The sequence below is a fragment of the Argiope bruennichi genome, chromosome 1, assembly GCF_947563725.1.
Source record: "Argiope bruennichi chromosome 1, qqArgBrue1.1, whole genome shotgun sequence".
In the NCBI taxonomy this organism is placed as follows: domain Eukaryota; kingdom Metazoa; phylum Arthropoda; class Arachnida; order Araneae; family Araneidae; genus Argiope; species Argiope bruennichi.
In genome coordinates this window covers 27,663,591-27,679,552 of record NC_079151.1, presented here as the reverse complement: position 1 = coordinate 27,679,552, position 15,962 = coordinate 27,663,591, and the positions used below count along the sequence as shown (strand labels likewise).

Sequence of the window (15,962 nt, the reverse complement as noted above, 5' to 3'; positions counted from 1 at the left end):
GACATAAATACGAATGATATTGAGACAGTACGATAACTCATCGTACTTTTTTTTCAGCTTGTCTGATGTGATGTTTTGAAAGATTCAGATATGCGTGTCAATGCTTGTTGCTAGCGGTAGAACAATAATCCCTTAAAAAAATCATCTATCGTCGTACTTGCATATTTGTAATCCTTCCAAGCTTCACAATAATGGATGATTTATCATACAATGAGGTATGATAAATCATACCGCATCGATATCGTTGTATTTCTGAAGGGGTTCACATTGAATACTTATAACTATGTTGAATTTAAGTTAACAGCTGTTATTTTTAATTTCTGATGGATAACAAGGCTGTACTCTATTTTCTTTTCTTTTAACAAGCCTGCAAATTTAAAATATTCATAAATGGACACCCTATATAATTAGGTGGAAAAATTAAGAATATTCGAACATCTAGTCCGAAACATCGTAACATGATAATGCGATGATTTGTTGTTTTTAACATCAAAATAGTCCTTTGAGCATCAAATTTATGATCCTTTGAGCATCAAAAACGGCTCATGCTGAACACATACGGTTCAACAATAAACGTCCTATGCATGAATTACATAGAAGAAGATACAGAATGAAGATACATGATACATAAAGATACAAAATGATACTATTACTCTTTACTACAGTACTAAACTACATTTTACGCAGAACAAGAATGAAGTCTCTAGAGGTTCGTAGACATCATCCCTTGAGGTCTTTATTTTTCCCTATCGAACTTATTGAACCAAATATTTTTTTATTGATTTTACTTTTAATCATTTTACAAGAAATTTTAAAAAGAAAATTTTGACTAACTGAAATTATAAAGCGTATAATTTCGGATAACCTTCAAAAGACTTGATTTTAGTGTTTCGCTTATAAAAAATTCTAAATCCTTATTTATAAATTCATTGTTAAAATTTAGGGGTAATTTTAAGCAAAATAGTAAAAAATTATAAAGCTTTTAAAAGGAATTTAAATATTCTTTAATTATTGGATATGCTATAAAACTTTTAAAAAATTATTATTTCATAATGTTGTTATAATAAAGTTTCCAAACGATATTTGGTTTTTATCTGAATGAACTCTAGTGCATAGCTTTTGTAAATTAAATACAAAATTAAATTACTCTGAAAATGCCAGAAAATTGGCTACATTGCTTATTTAATAACCCAGCCTTGATTAAATATAGATTTTTGATTTTAGTGAGTATTTATTTATTCATTCTTATCATTTAGGTCAACTTGAACAAATTTACAAGTCAAGTTTTGCTCGTATTCTTTGTGATAACTCTGACAGAATTGAAGAAATCCAGAGATGGGCTCTCACAGCAATTTCTCCTGAGTACGTATATTTTAGTTTAAAAAAAACCGTTAGTTTTTCGATATTTGAAAAAGGGAATCATCGCCTAACTCAAAAAAAAAATAATGCTCAAATATTTAAACTAGGGAAGAATAATAGTTTTATGAAGAATGTAGTATTATTCAATCTTTGAATAATACTACATTTTAAAACATGATATATTTATGTCAAGTTATTAAATATTTCAGAATTTCTAAAAGTTATTTAAAATTAAAATCTTTCCATTCCATTACTATATCATTTTTTATAATATGTTTATTGGAAAATTTTATTTTTGGTACTTACATCAATTACCATTTTTATTGGGGTCTAAAATTTTTAAGCACTGCAAATGCCAAAAATGAAAATGCTGAGCAATCCCTCCACCCATTCCTCCAAAAACAGTTCGGTAACTCGTAGCGTGAAACCTCGTAGGGACATCACACTAGCGACCTCTTTACGCGGTTTTTTGAACTATTTAAGAGACTATCAAACACTTTTCAGGTTTGCCATTTTATGAAACATTGCTCATTACATTAGTAGGAATAAAATTGTAAATTTTTGGTAGGAGCAGGGTAAGTTCCATTTATCACTTCTTCATTTTATTCTATACATTTCCAAATTTCATGTTTTAATTAAATAAAAATTTTAATTTAAGGGCTAGATTTTAAAAATCATACATATAATATCCTGTGCATGAATTTTAAAAAGAAATTTAAATTTTTAAAATCAGCATTTCTTTTATAAGGAACAAGACCTTTATTTATCGTTACAATTTTTTGATTATCTGTTGTTGTTGAAATCAAATTCGTTATCTGTTTTACATTGCGTTTGGCTTGCGTCCTGGCATATGGGTAGTGCGCCTTCTCCTGATCTGGGCGTCCCGGGTGCGAGTCCTGGTTCGGGCATGGTTTTTCTTTGTCCTGTTACCTATCTGTGAGGTGTGTGAAAGAGTCCCCTCCCCCTGAAAAGGGGTTGTGCAAGCGAGTGTGTGCGCTTCTCTTACTGCACCCCTCTTTCCCCGATCTCTTGTTCTTGATTTGAATTGGTGTTCAATCCAAGGAGGATAAGCAACAACAACAGTGTGTTTAATTGGGAATTGAAGATTAAGGAAGATAAATATAAAAAGTGGCAAAAGCAAAAATGTTGGGAAATCGAAAAAAAAAAAAAAAGTTCGATCAAGTCCATAAGGTCAACACAGCAATGATGTCTTTGCACGCACTTAAGAAGACAAAAAGACCCTAATGGTGATTTTTGGGTGAAAAAAGGGGGGAAAAAACATGTGCATAAAAATGTTTTTCTTTATTTTTTAATTCAATATTTTCTAAATTTTAAATTTGAAAATATTTATAATAATACTTTTTCTGATTTTCTATCAATGTTTCAATAAATAAAATTAATACCTCGTTCTCTCTATAGAAATCCTGTAGTGCCATGCCCTGAAATTCCAAAAGTTGATCTTAAGGTTTGGACTGAGTCTTAAACTTATGCTGTTGCTGCAAATGAAGAATGAAAAAAACAGTCGTTATAGTTAATTAAACATGTGTTCAATTTTCAAGTGCATTTAGTGTTCACAATTTCTCTGAGAACAATGCCAATTTCTCTCATTTCGTCCAATATTTAAAATGATGAACTGAGAGCTTTCACTCATATCACGTTTGTACAATATTTGTCTGAAACGTTTTAGTCTATTTTTGTGTGTTTGTAAATGTAACACAAAAAGGCATGCGTATGATTGAAATTTAGGTAATGATGAATTAGAAAGTAGGTAATGATGGAATTTAGTAATCATGAGTTCAGGTTTGTGCTTAATTTCTCTAGAGCAATGCATTCCGTCGTCATCTTTGCAAATATGTGACCGTTAATTGGCAAAAATAAGTTTTATATGAAAATGTTTTATGCATGTTGTTACAGAGTAAGAGGTACAAACAAGTATGTTGATTGTTTCTTTAGTTAAAAATATTAAGGATATCTCTAAAAAATAATAATTTTAGATAGTTGATGTCAATTTAATGCGTGTAATATCTTGTAAGTTATGTTGCCACAGTTAGATACGTAAATAATTAAAGCGTTTGTATAAATCATTTTTATAGTAGATTAAATCATTAAATAAATTATTTATGTCATAATATATATATATATATATATATATATATATATATATATATATATATATATATATATATATATATATATTTGAAGCTTAAATATTTAAATACATTGTCGTAATATTTTTACCGATTATACTTAAAGATAGAAAAATGTTAAATATTTAGGTATAGCTAAAATATTTTCACTTTCTTACAAAAGGCGTAATAAATATCTCATAATATATCCGTTAAGTACGAAGTTACTCGTGGATAAAAAGATGTTATTTTTCATTAACAAAAACTTTCTAGATTTTGATACGCCTTGCTTTGAGAGAGTACGATTTTTTTTTCTAGAAAATAAAAATTTCTTAAATAATTCGAGCTTTTACTTCTGTTAAAAAAATTTAACTTATTTCAAAAACTAATAATCTTATTATTTATTTGTATTTTGTTGTATGTATGTTTTCGGATTTATGTATTGAATGGGAAAATTTAAGACTTATTTCTACTTTTAATAAAAAGTGTATGTAATTGCCTTGTTATTAATTATGTGTTTCTAGTACATATATATAGTCATTCCTTGTTTGTTTTCAAATATTATGTTTTATTCTCATATGTTTACCTTCATGGATGTGTAATTCAAATAAAAACAATAGCGTTAACAAATGAACTATGAACTGAGAAGTGTAATAGTTATAAAAATGTACAAGGGATTTGTTTAACCTTTCTTTCTCTTAAGTATATTTTCCTGTGAACTGATATTTTTCTGATGATTTTAAGATTTGGAATTATGCATATATGTATTCCATTCCATCATATCGTATGAAAACTTTTAGAAAATAGTTTTTATTCAAGACGGTTGTTTATTGTTTTATTGATCAGCATTCTTGGATAGTTTAATTTCATTTAATGTAGTTCAATTTTTTAATAAACTTTTTATTTAATTATTAATTTGGTCAATTATTTCTTAAAATCTGCATAATTTCAAAAACCTATTAATTTCTTGTTCTCATAGATGATATACTTTAGAATACAGAAATGTACTCTATTTCATACAATATCCGTTTCTTTCATTACAATACAATACTAAGTTTTTCTTAATAATTTGTATGTATATTTTGTTTGGACAAATGGAGCCTGTATCAGGAGGAATAAATATGACTTCTTCGATTTTTACAGTAACAGTAACGGGAAGAAATCTTTCTTTAGTTACGGCGGAAACTACAGCACCTACAACTTGTACAAATATAATCAAGTATGATTATCACGTGATTTCTGAATTTATCAATAAATGATCAGTGTTCCTTTTAATTTTCCGTGTGCTTTGACAAAGATACATTAGAGGAAGAACATCTCTTGCAATATTTTACAACTTTTCTGGTAATGTTTGTTGACTTTAGTTCCAACTGTGTTCATTAAAAGAGAAACCTAAACTTTTATGAATTTCATTATTCGCATTCTATACCGGTTGTATGCAAGATGAGTTACTAAATTATATTATTCCTTTGATTTGTAGATCAAAATTAAGTAATTTCTTAGCTCTTTATGACTTAATGATTACAAGAAAACTCAATTTCTGTTTTTGGATTTTACTTTCAGAAATAATTCTAACGTGAGAAATAATTAGTCCATTATTCCTGCCAATATTCATCTCGGAATATTTGGAAGATAAAGCTTATGTTGTTGTTGTTTTTATGTATTTGGAAAAATTTATTATATTTTAGAAATTTATTTATTATATTAATTTTTATTTATTAATTTTTATAATATTATATTAATTATATATTAATAATATTATATAATTTTTATATAATATTATAATATTATATAATATTATAAAATATATTATTATAATTAATATATTTTATAATATTATATTAATTTTTATTTATTATATTTTAGTATCCCACTCTCATATTAATGTTTATTCTTTCATGAAAATTGACGCTAAATTTTTAAAAGTATCCATTGGATCTATATACATATTACATTTATTGTATGAAAGGTGGTTGTTAATCAAATTTAAGTTTATTATTAGTTTCATGAACCTTTAATAGGTTTTAGTTTTGTTTTAGTCTGGCAAATATTCCAAGTAAATATGTGTATGTGCGGCGAACTTACTCGCAAAAGAACTTACTGAATGCTATATATGTTATTATGAGTCGGTAATAAGTCAAACATCACGGAAAACTCGAGATTTTTAAGAGCATTTTTAGTCGAAGTTCAGTACATGATGCCTTACCATTTGGGAGAAAATAGGACTTCCTTACGATAAGCAGGAATTGAAAAGATTTGTCCTGGAACACACATTAGTTAATGGGATGCAATTGATATTTGAAATTGACCTTCCAGATGAAAATTGGTATTATGGCTTCAAGAAACGTCATACAAATTTATTATTCAAGAAACCGAACGTTTGCAGACAGCCAAGAAAGACTTTCGAGATTTATTCAACATTTACAATTTCAATAATAAATTAAAATATATGTTTGTAGCAGCTAATCTTTTTAATTCAACTGCTTCATTTAAAATGATTTTAAGTTCATCTTTGAAGTAAATGGATTCGCCAATAATAATTCAAGTTGGAAATATATTGGTATTCAACAAGTTCAAGAGGATCTGGAAGCGACTCAATGCCAAAGTTGGTGTATATGTCAATAAATGTCAGTCATTTCCCACCTCTTATCAAACAAATAACTGACGAAAGTTTCAGTTACAATTAGGTCTACTTTTTTTAATTTGATGAATTAAATATGTAAAACACGTATGCTATAAAAAAATTGCACCATTCCACTTCCTTCCTCTTATTAGTGACCGCTTGGAATGGAAATACTAATGAACTGAAATCTTCGTTTATTATTATAGTTTTTAATTATGAATTCAATGGAGGAAGGTTGTTTTGCTTTAAAATGAACCCTAATATTTGCCATATTATCATTTATTAATTATGATATATCCACGTACCATTTAAACCTTAGTACATGTTTTAGAAGATAATAAAGTAACGCTACATTTTATTTGACAATGAACAAATATAAAAATTAGTTTATAAAACGTACCATTTAAAAGTTTAATTTTAGAACAGAGTTTGAAAAAAAGTTTTAAAATCTGAAATACTTAAAGAAAAGTTTTCTTTATTTTCGTAAATTATTTCTTTAGATATAGAAGGAATACCAAATTATACAAACAAATGGCGATAGTTCTTTTTTAGATTTCAGTGAAACATGGATGCGTGAACTTTACAAATGCTTGGCAGTCTACTTGAAAACTCTCAAAAATTGGAGTAAGGAATTATTCCATATTTAGAAGTATTTATCGGTGTAGGCAACTAATTTCACTTATGATAGAAATAAGTCTTTTGCTATATCTAGAATTGCTGACTTTCATCTTGCATCAGTTTTGAAATAATAAAGATAAAGAGTTTTTTGTTTCCTTAAATTCATAAAATTCTATCTTGCTAATGCTTCGTGTAGGACATAAGCACTTTTTGTATTAATAGAGTCATCATAAACCGAATTCTAAAATAACCAGCAATTAACATACTTGAAAGGTTAGAAATATATATATATATATATATATATATATATATATATATATATATATATATATATATATATATATATATATATATATATATATATATATATATATATATATATATATATATATATATATATATATATATATATATATATTTAAATAAATGTAAAGCATACATTTAGCAAACAAATACACTTAAAAATGTAGTTTATTCATACATCCTGCTTCAGCAGGGGACATAGTTATCTTCTAATATAATTAAATAAATTATTTTTTCGTGTGTGTTTCTTGAAGGAAAAATTAATTCATAGGTTCATTAAATTTGATAGTTACATACTACTGTCCAGATTCTAGAATATCTCATTGTGGTTCTAACAATAATTCTGTTTAGTTTTCGTCTATATTTCTCTTTTTTTTTTTATCAAAAAGTAATGATAAAAATTAAACGATTATAGTTACTGACTTAATTTCCCCAAATTTATCATATTTAATACTGATAAACAATCTCAAATTTAATACTGATCAGCTTACAATTAGTTTCATACTTGTAAGCTGATCCATTGATTTATAATTATTTTACTATAGAATTGATTATTTCGCATTTTTTGGATTTTTCCTTCCGTTTGTTTGCACAATTTTGGACGCAGATTGAAAATGTCCAAATGAAACATGCAGCGAAATTATTATCCTTAAGAACGTCCAACAGCAGCTAAAATAAATTCACAACTCTCTTAGGAAATTGCAAATGATCGTTTAAAAATAAATACTTCACTCCACATAAATTTCAGCCTGCTCAGAACTTACGTCATCATACAAAATAATTGAAATTAAATACATTTTATTAATTTTGAAATGTACAGATGTTTTTGTTTAGATATTTTTTGTTGATTTAGATATACAGAATTGTGTTAAATATAGCGTAGAGATTTAATAATCTTTTTTTCTTTGATTCTAACAAAGAACAATTTATTTTTATATTTACAAAATTGTAAATTTGTATACGATAGAAATTTTACATAAATTGACTTATTATACATATAAATTCACGTCATTCTATTTTGCATGGTATCGGAAAAACAATGCTTAAATAAAGTAGTAAACAAAATGGCATTTAAATCTTATATTCTGAACTGAATTTGAAATTTATTTTGTGCTTAACGAGGAAGTGAATATCCTACCCCCCTCTAAAAATTAGAAGTATTAATCATGAACCGGTGCAGCCCAGTAATTCACAATATTTAAGAATCTCAAAAATTCGTAACAAAAAAAAAAAAATCGCCGACATTCACAATACGTACATAATAACATACACAATTAAAAAAAATCACAATCTGTAATAATCATAACAATTCACATTAAATAATTATCACAAAAAATTCATAATATAAAATAAAGCACTAATTGCAACTTTTAAATTACATCTGTCATGATATTTCTCTATTTGTTCTTAAAGCAACACACAGCATGCATGCTAACATGATTGTATCTCATTCTTATATAATGTATATTTTAACGAGTATTATAGATGCTTTGTTGTAAGATACATATAAGCTTCTTGATACAAATTTCTCATAATGTGGAAGTAGCAACGAAAATAATAAAGTGTTGTGATTTTCTTGGATAACTATGCATCCAACACTTCTCAACATTTAAAAATAATTTGTTGTAACCGCTGAAGCAATTATCTAGATTACTTTGCACTAGACTTCAATAAAAACATTTAATTCGATTTTGGGTTGTTCTTCATACAAGATTCATAAAAAGTTATTTAAATTATCCATATAAATTTTTTCATTCATAGAAGAATGTACAACAGCGTGCTAATAAAAATATATTCTTAAAAGATATAGGGAATAAAAACATAATCTTTGATGTTTCCTTTTTATATTTTTTAGAAATGTTTTTAAGCTTTATATTTTTTATCGAAAAAATATATATTTTTGTCAATTATTGAAGAAATATTTTAAGATAGTTAAGTTACAGATATTATCATGCTCTTTATATTCGTAATAAATTTTCTCAAACATTTAATTTGATCTATTTTACTCTTTGTCATTTATATTTAGTGCATTTATGTGCGTACTAAACATAAATAATTTTCCAAATAAAAATAGTTTTAACAATAAATTTTCTAATTTTTTTATGACTTTAAAATAAATTATTTTCTACAGTTCATTAAGGAAATTTAAAAATCGTCACATTTAAAAATTGAACACAAACATCCAGGTATTTGCACGCATGATCAAAAAAAAAAAAAAAAAAAAATTCTCTTTATCAATGTAATATTGAACAAAATAACTACTATAAACTGAAAGAATGAATTTAAATCTGAAGACAGAAGCAATATAACAATATATTTTTATATATTCCTTAAATTTCAAACTGTTTTGATTTTTTGTAAATTGCATTAGTTCATTTTGTTCAAAAAATTTTTTTGGCAGAGATTAAAGTAAAAAGTATGAATTAGTATCATAAAAATAGTTGTACCAAAAAAAAAATCAATTATTGTTGAATAGATAAACTAAAACAAATTGTTGAAGTTGAATAATTGAACTAGAAAAGAAAAGATTAAATAAACGTGTTTAATTACATATGAATAGCAATTTGTCACCTTCTGAGTTTCTAGTGCTTCGAGCGAGGTTTAATCCCAAGTGAGCATAAAAATACATTTTGAATAAATCTCAATGAAATTTAGCAACAACATTTCGATTAAACCATCTATTTGAAAGAAATACTGCTTGAAGCAAAATACATTTTAATTCTAAATCAACATAAAGCCATTATGGTCTACGCGGGTAAGAAAATCTGCTTTCTAAAGAATGAGAGCTCTATCGTTAAGTCTAAAAGAATCCGTTGGGCACCGGATTTTATGACATATATGAATGATCTTAAAACCGCCTTGTTGGAATTCATTGTGTTGACTAACCTTCAATCTATCAAAATGTCAACTCTGTATGGGGGGGGGGGAGAAACACGTAGAAATACGTCTGAAACCTTCTTCGAGTAGTATACGACCCACGTAACAATCCGTGCAAACCGAACTCCCTTCCTTATATAAAACACGTCGAAATATGTGCACAACGATCTTGAAGACGGTCAGGGATTATGTCGACATACGTATAGAACCCTTAGAGGGTTAATCTTATTTATAGATTTGGATGGTGGACAAAAAAAATTATATTTAATCTCCATCCATTAGTTGGAATTAAATATACTTTTGGCAACATTAAACTTTCTTACTTTTAGTGGCAACAACTGTCATATGCGGGAATTTTGTTTATGAAATACAATGAAACTGATTTAAATTTTATTGTAAATTTTAGTATTATTTTTGATAAATATATTTGCGACTTCAATGATGTGGTTTGAAAACCAGGTTAATATAATGCGAATTTTTTATTTATTTGCCATGAAGTTCAATTATGATCTTTTTTGTTAAGAATCACTTTAGCGTAGTAGTTTACATTTTGTGTATTTTCAGGTTCTATTTCCCCGTGTTCTTCGCAGTCTCTTTTGGACGATTGTGATACAAGAAAGTTACTTATCCTTGAGTTTTCTTTTTCTCAAAATTATAGCATGGAATCCTATTTTGGGATTTTTAGGTAAATAATTTGTTTACTCTTAAAGTTTTTTTAAAGTTTGAGAGTTTTAAATATTTTAGTATTGTTGTCAGGGGTTCTTAACTTACTGTGGATGGTCTCCAAGTAGTAAACAAAGCTCGCAATATCTCACTGACTATGTTTGTAAGTCTATGATGTTTATATTCTTTTGCTTTATTTAAGTATATACTCATAGATATTATGGAGGGAAAATGTCTGCCTGCTGTATTTTTATTAGTAAGCAGGCAATATTACATTTTAAATAATTATCATCAAATATGAAAAAAACTATTAAAAAGCAATATAAAAATCGTTCCATCTAAAATGAGGGAAGGCAGATTTATTTATATCTAAATGTGGTAATTTCAGAATTGAAACTGATAATTGATATTTTCAATTTATTGCTTTAATAATCTAAGGTAGCATAATAATAATGATATCTTTGATTTGCACTAAACTTTCTAAACTTATCATTGATTTGCACTTTCTGATTTTTTTTTTTTTTTTTTTGTAATAATAAATGCTGCTTTATTTTGTATCTGCCTTCTTTAATATTGGATCAATTTTCCTGAAATTTGAAATAAATGTAATGTAATCATCAAGTGAAATACAGTTTCACATCGCAATTATGGTATATTTGTTGAAAACGCCATGCATTTTTTTTTCTTCTGTTGTTCCTTCTTCATTCAGAAACAGATTTTGAACAAGTTCTTTCCAATTTATTTTTTTAAGTTATAAATTCTGTTCATTGGGCTAATTTTACAGGTTCAAAGCATATATTTTCTTTTCATTTTTTGAAATAGATGTAAAAGGAGATATAAAGTAGAAGAGAAAGGTTAAAAAGATGTAAAATCAGAAATAATAAAAAATTATAAATAATCTCTGATATACTTCAAATGTTAAATTCTAGTCTTTTCTAGCCATTATTAGAAGGAAAAAAAAAAAAAAATGAAATACTATTGTTTTATTTTCCTTCTTCAGATTAATATGATTTCCATGAATATTTTTTCAAATATCAAAGAAACATTTGAAAAGAGCATAACTGATTGATTCTTACATTAAATGCAGTTAGCATCAGAAAATGAAATGAATGTTTGATCAATTTTTGAAAGAGATGACTATAAGTGCAAAATGTTCTACTTTATTGCTGCAGTATCTTCACAATATTGTGAAATATTCAGGATATTGAAAAATATTATGAAGAAATCATATATAATTTTATGCTAATAGGAGTTAATGTGCAAATGAGGATTAGTAAACTATAGGGAGGAATTTAATATAACTGCTACATTTATAATTTAAAACAACTGCTGTGGTAGAATGAAGATCATTAGGATGTGTAATGGAAACAAGAGGACATATATTTTTGGGAACATCTCTTTAATGATTACAATTCACGTAAACAAACATGAAAGACAACGAACATAAATTAACGCACATGGCTTAATAGAACAACATATCTCATTATAATTACAATCACAATGCACTAATGCATGTGTACCTAATCAGGCATCACCATTTATTATCCAAAGGAGAAGACAGAGTAATGCAACTGCTACACTGCCATATTTGGAATAGTTGTAACATGTAACAGATTGTGCAACAAATGCTTATTTTTAATGCTTCTAAGTAACTAATTATTCTGAATATTGTTTCTTTAAAATTCTATGCCTGACAATGGAATTCGTTACGAAATATCATATTACATACTAAAGGCATAGGAAAAAAGAGAATTTTTTTCTTTCCTATCTGGTCTCCATTTCCATCTGCAGAAGGCTCAGTTATTTCTGTAGAGAGAAGTTATTTACTTTTTATTGATGAGTGACAACCAAACTTTTCTTTTATATTAGTAAGATGTTGTTTCAAATTATATCTTCTGATTCCATTTTCATATTTTTGAAGATCTAATACTTCTCTTGGGGTTAAAAGAATATTTTCATAGGTGGTTCTAAATTTTTCGACTGAAAATTTTACATTTTCCCTCAAAATAAACTGTTATTGCATAGCTTCATTTATTTCAATATTCAACTGAAGAATTTCTTATTGTTAAATTTTCATTAGTATTTTATGATATAATAAAAATGAAAAAGAACATCTAAAGATATGTTTATGCAAAAATCGCATAAATTTTCACTTTATCAAGAGAGTTTGAGAGCACTGTTTATGAAAATAAGGATTTTTTTCAAACACATATTTTTTGTCTGTGTTTCACGGGCATTATTTTTTTTCCCTTGAAGATGTAATATAAAATAACTTATGTGTTGAAGATGAAAACTTTATTTCATGACAATAAAAAAATGTCATTTTTTTATGATATGCAAAGGTAAATATAGTATAGATAACTTTTTAATAAAATTATGAAAATATATACATGCATTTGTAATGCGAAGATTTTTGCATAGTTTCATAGAATAAAAATTCCTATATGTTCAGGATTGTCTTTTAAGGGGATTTGCAGTTGCTGACAAAGGAGATTTTCGAATTTTGAGTGTAAAATTACCCTGGAAACTTTTTACTAAATTCTATGAAAATTTCAAACTAACAAAACAAATATTTAGTGTATAATTTTGATTATTTCATTAAAGATTTTCATTATTTCAGAATATATGTTATTAAAAATGCCTTTTCAAGGCTTCAACATAATCTATCATTATATTAATTTTATTATTATTATAAATATCATTACTTAATAGAAACATATATTCTCTTATTATGAATGACAAGAAGTATAAGACATGTAAATCGGATGTTTTACATGAAATGGTTTCAAATTTGCCTTTCTCGTATTTTCTGAAACTGAGAAAGGTAAAATTTAAATTATACCGAATCTCTGTAGATAATAACTGGAATACATATTTATATCAATTAAGCATCTTTCAAATTTGATTTAAATGTTTCTAATCTGTTGCTAAATCTGTTTTCATTCTTATTTGAATAAAAAGATTCTTGATTAGAAACTAGTAAAGTATTGATTTCAATTATTTTACTTACATCTAGATATGATTTATTTTATTTGTATTGTATTCAAATGTCTTTGTTATTTAATAAAGACTTGTTTATTAATCATATTTTGAGTTCAGTTAAAAATGTGTTTATAAAATGTGCTATTTTTTAAATAAATAAAAATTTTAAAAAAATTCTTGTTGTTAAATTTGACCAGTGTTACTACTCATTCTTATTATGATAAATATTTGATACATTTCTACCTGTTGACTTGCATATTTTAGGTTGCCACTTTGTAAAGACTAGTTGGATATAAACTGTTTTCACTGATTTTTTTTTTCTGTTTAATATCTCAACCTGAATTTTTCAATTTGCTTTTTCCAAAATTGTATATGCAACAAAATGCTAAAAGTCAGTCGCCTTTTATTCATTTTCTTAAAAATTTTTTTGTATTTTCACATATATAACTTTTTTAGTGGTGATGGTTTCCTTTCAAAATTTAAACTCAACCCTAAAATCAAAATATCCTTCATATCCATTTTTTCAAAGGTATAATACGATACTTCTACCACACATATACTAAAATTATCTATTTAGAATTCATTTATCTGTTTTAGTTTTTATTATATAATATCCAATTTGGATATCACATTGAAAAGAATGTAGAATCAGTAGCAATTTGTCAGTTCTGAGATTAGCAATATTGCAAATTAGTATACAGTTGAACTACATTCCTCTAAAGATAGCTTTCCCTCTTTATAAATTTTTATATTTTAGAAAATTGTCATGCCTTTTTTTTATGAGTGACTTGTAATAGAAGAAAGATAATGTGCATTAACACAGATCAATCCATTAAGGTGATATGAAAGCAAAAACTGGGTAGAGGGATACTAATAAGAAAAAGTGTAAGAAAACAAATCAAAAGCTTTGCTTTGCAAAGGAAGAAATGGGGAGAGATTCAAACTATTGATTATGAACCCAGCCTAATTTTCACTTGGAATACTTAGATGGTGTTAAGCTCATTGAGAGAAATCATCGTTTTTTGTCTTTCGCTATTACATAATGAGAGAATTTCATTGCTTCAGTTTTCTGGAGGTAGCTTCTGGGCAACCTCAACTTCTTTAGCATTTATCCATTGGTTCATTTTCTCGTTTTTTTTTTTTTTTTTTTTTAAATTGGTTTTTATAATTTTTTTTTGCCATTTTTGGTGCAGATTGAAATTTCAGTGTGTAAAAATAACCTAACAGGTTTAAAAACATAAATGGTAGATTTTTAATTACTTTCAGAGGATACTACAATTCTGCTAAGCAGTTCTAATGGACAAGCCACCACTGTGTAGAATAATCACTGTCAATTTTTCTCCTTCACTACTCTCTGTCCTTTTATCTTATGCAATATCATACAAGCAAATCAATAAATTATTTTTATCAAAGAAAGTAGTTTACAGTATTTCTCAACAATTTGAATAATGTGTTACATGTTCATTTAGTATTTACATTCCATTGCAAAATGAGTGCAAAAACAAATCTTTTCACAATGAACATTATCATAAATACATATTTGTTTACTATCACATTTTCCAATAGATATATTTTGCAAATCTTCACTGTGATTTTTATTCAGTACTTGACTTTTTTTAAATAAATAAATAAATAATGCATAAAATGGAATGAATGTTACATAAAATGAAAAATGTTTCTCATAACATTTTTCTAATTCTAAAACATGCTAAGAATATCCTGAATGTTTAAACTGTATATGTGTGAAATTATATATAAAATTATTTTATTTGCATAAAATTCATGCTTTTCTTTTAAACAACATGATGGTTAATAATGATTATTAGAGTGTTACTTTGTAGCGGAATTAATATTTAAAAAATTAACAGCTCATATTCTACAAGGGTGGCGATTTTTAAAATTCAAGCAAATAGTTTTAAATCCATCATTGTGATATGTGAAATATCCTAGGTATCTTTAACAATGATATTTATAGTCACTATTACATAATTTACAGCTTACAAACTTTATATCTTAGAACTCTCCAAATATGTACTTTCCCCATCTAAAAAAATGAATTTCATTCCTTTATTTAATAAATTAGATAATGCTGATCCTGGGAAAACATTGAATGAGAAATTTTTCTAATTTTAATGTTTTGATTGTGTATAAAAAAAATATAGCTTGTATGTTTTGTGAACTTCCATGTTAAAGCTAAATGATATCAGCATTAAAAGAAAGGAGAGGAGATGATAAGTAAGGAATGTTCATTCATCCCCCCCCCCCTCTCCAATGTGTATAAGTATATTAGAATAAAATAATTCAAGTAAATAGCTTTAACTCCTTCATTGTGATGTGTGAGATATCCTAGGTATCTTTAACAATAATATCTACAATTAGTGTGTACATTATCTACGACTTACACACTTTAT

The 15,962-nt window shown here is 26.4% G+C and overlaps 2 protein-coding genes across 5 annotated transcripts in view; both read left to right on the top strand.

The window, feature by feature from the left end:
* The window catches only part of LOC129977329 (peroxidase-like), a 48,726-nt gene extending 45,300 nt beyond the window's left edge, over window positions 1-3,426 (top strand). For all 4 annotated transcript variants that reach the window (XM_056090555.1, XM_056090553.1, XM_056090554.1 and 1 more), the window contains exons 17-18: window positions 1,257-1,362; window positions 2,779-3,426. In XM_056090555.1, the coding sequence (XP_055946530.1) occupies window positions 1,257-1,362; window positions 2,779-2,842 (170 nt within the window). In that variant the 3' untranslated portion in view covers window positions 2,843-3,426. The remainder of the gene's footprint in view (window positions 1-1,256; window positions 1,363-2,778) is intronic.
* A 6,755-nt stretch (window positions 3,427-10,181) lies between these two features.
* The window catches only part of LOC129969643 (nucleoporin NDC1-like), a 36,174-nt gene continuing 30,393 nt past the window's right edge, over window positions 10,182-15,962 (top strand). The window contains exons 1-2 of the mRNA XM_056084298.1: window positions 10,182-10,365; window positions 10,471-10,591. Coding sequence (XP_055940273.1) covers window positions 10,345-10,365; window positions 10,471-10,591 — 142 coding nt within the window. The 5' untranslated portion in view covers window positions 10,182-10,344. The remainder of the gene's footprint in view (window positions 10,366-10,470; window positions 10,592-15,962) is intronic.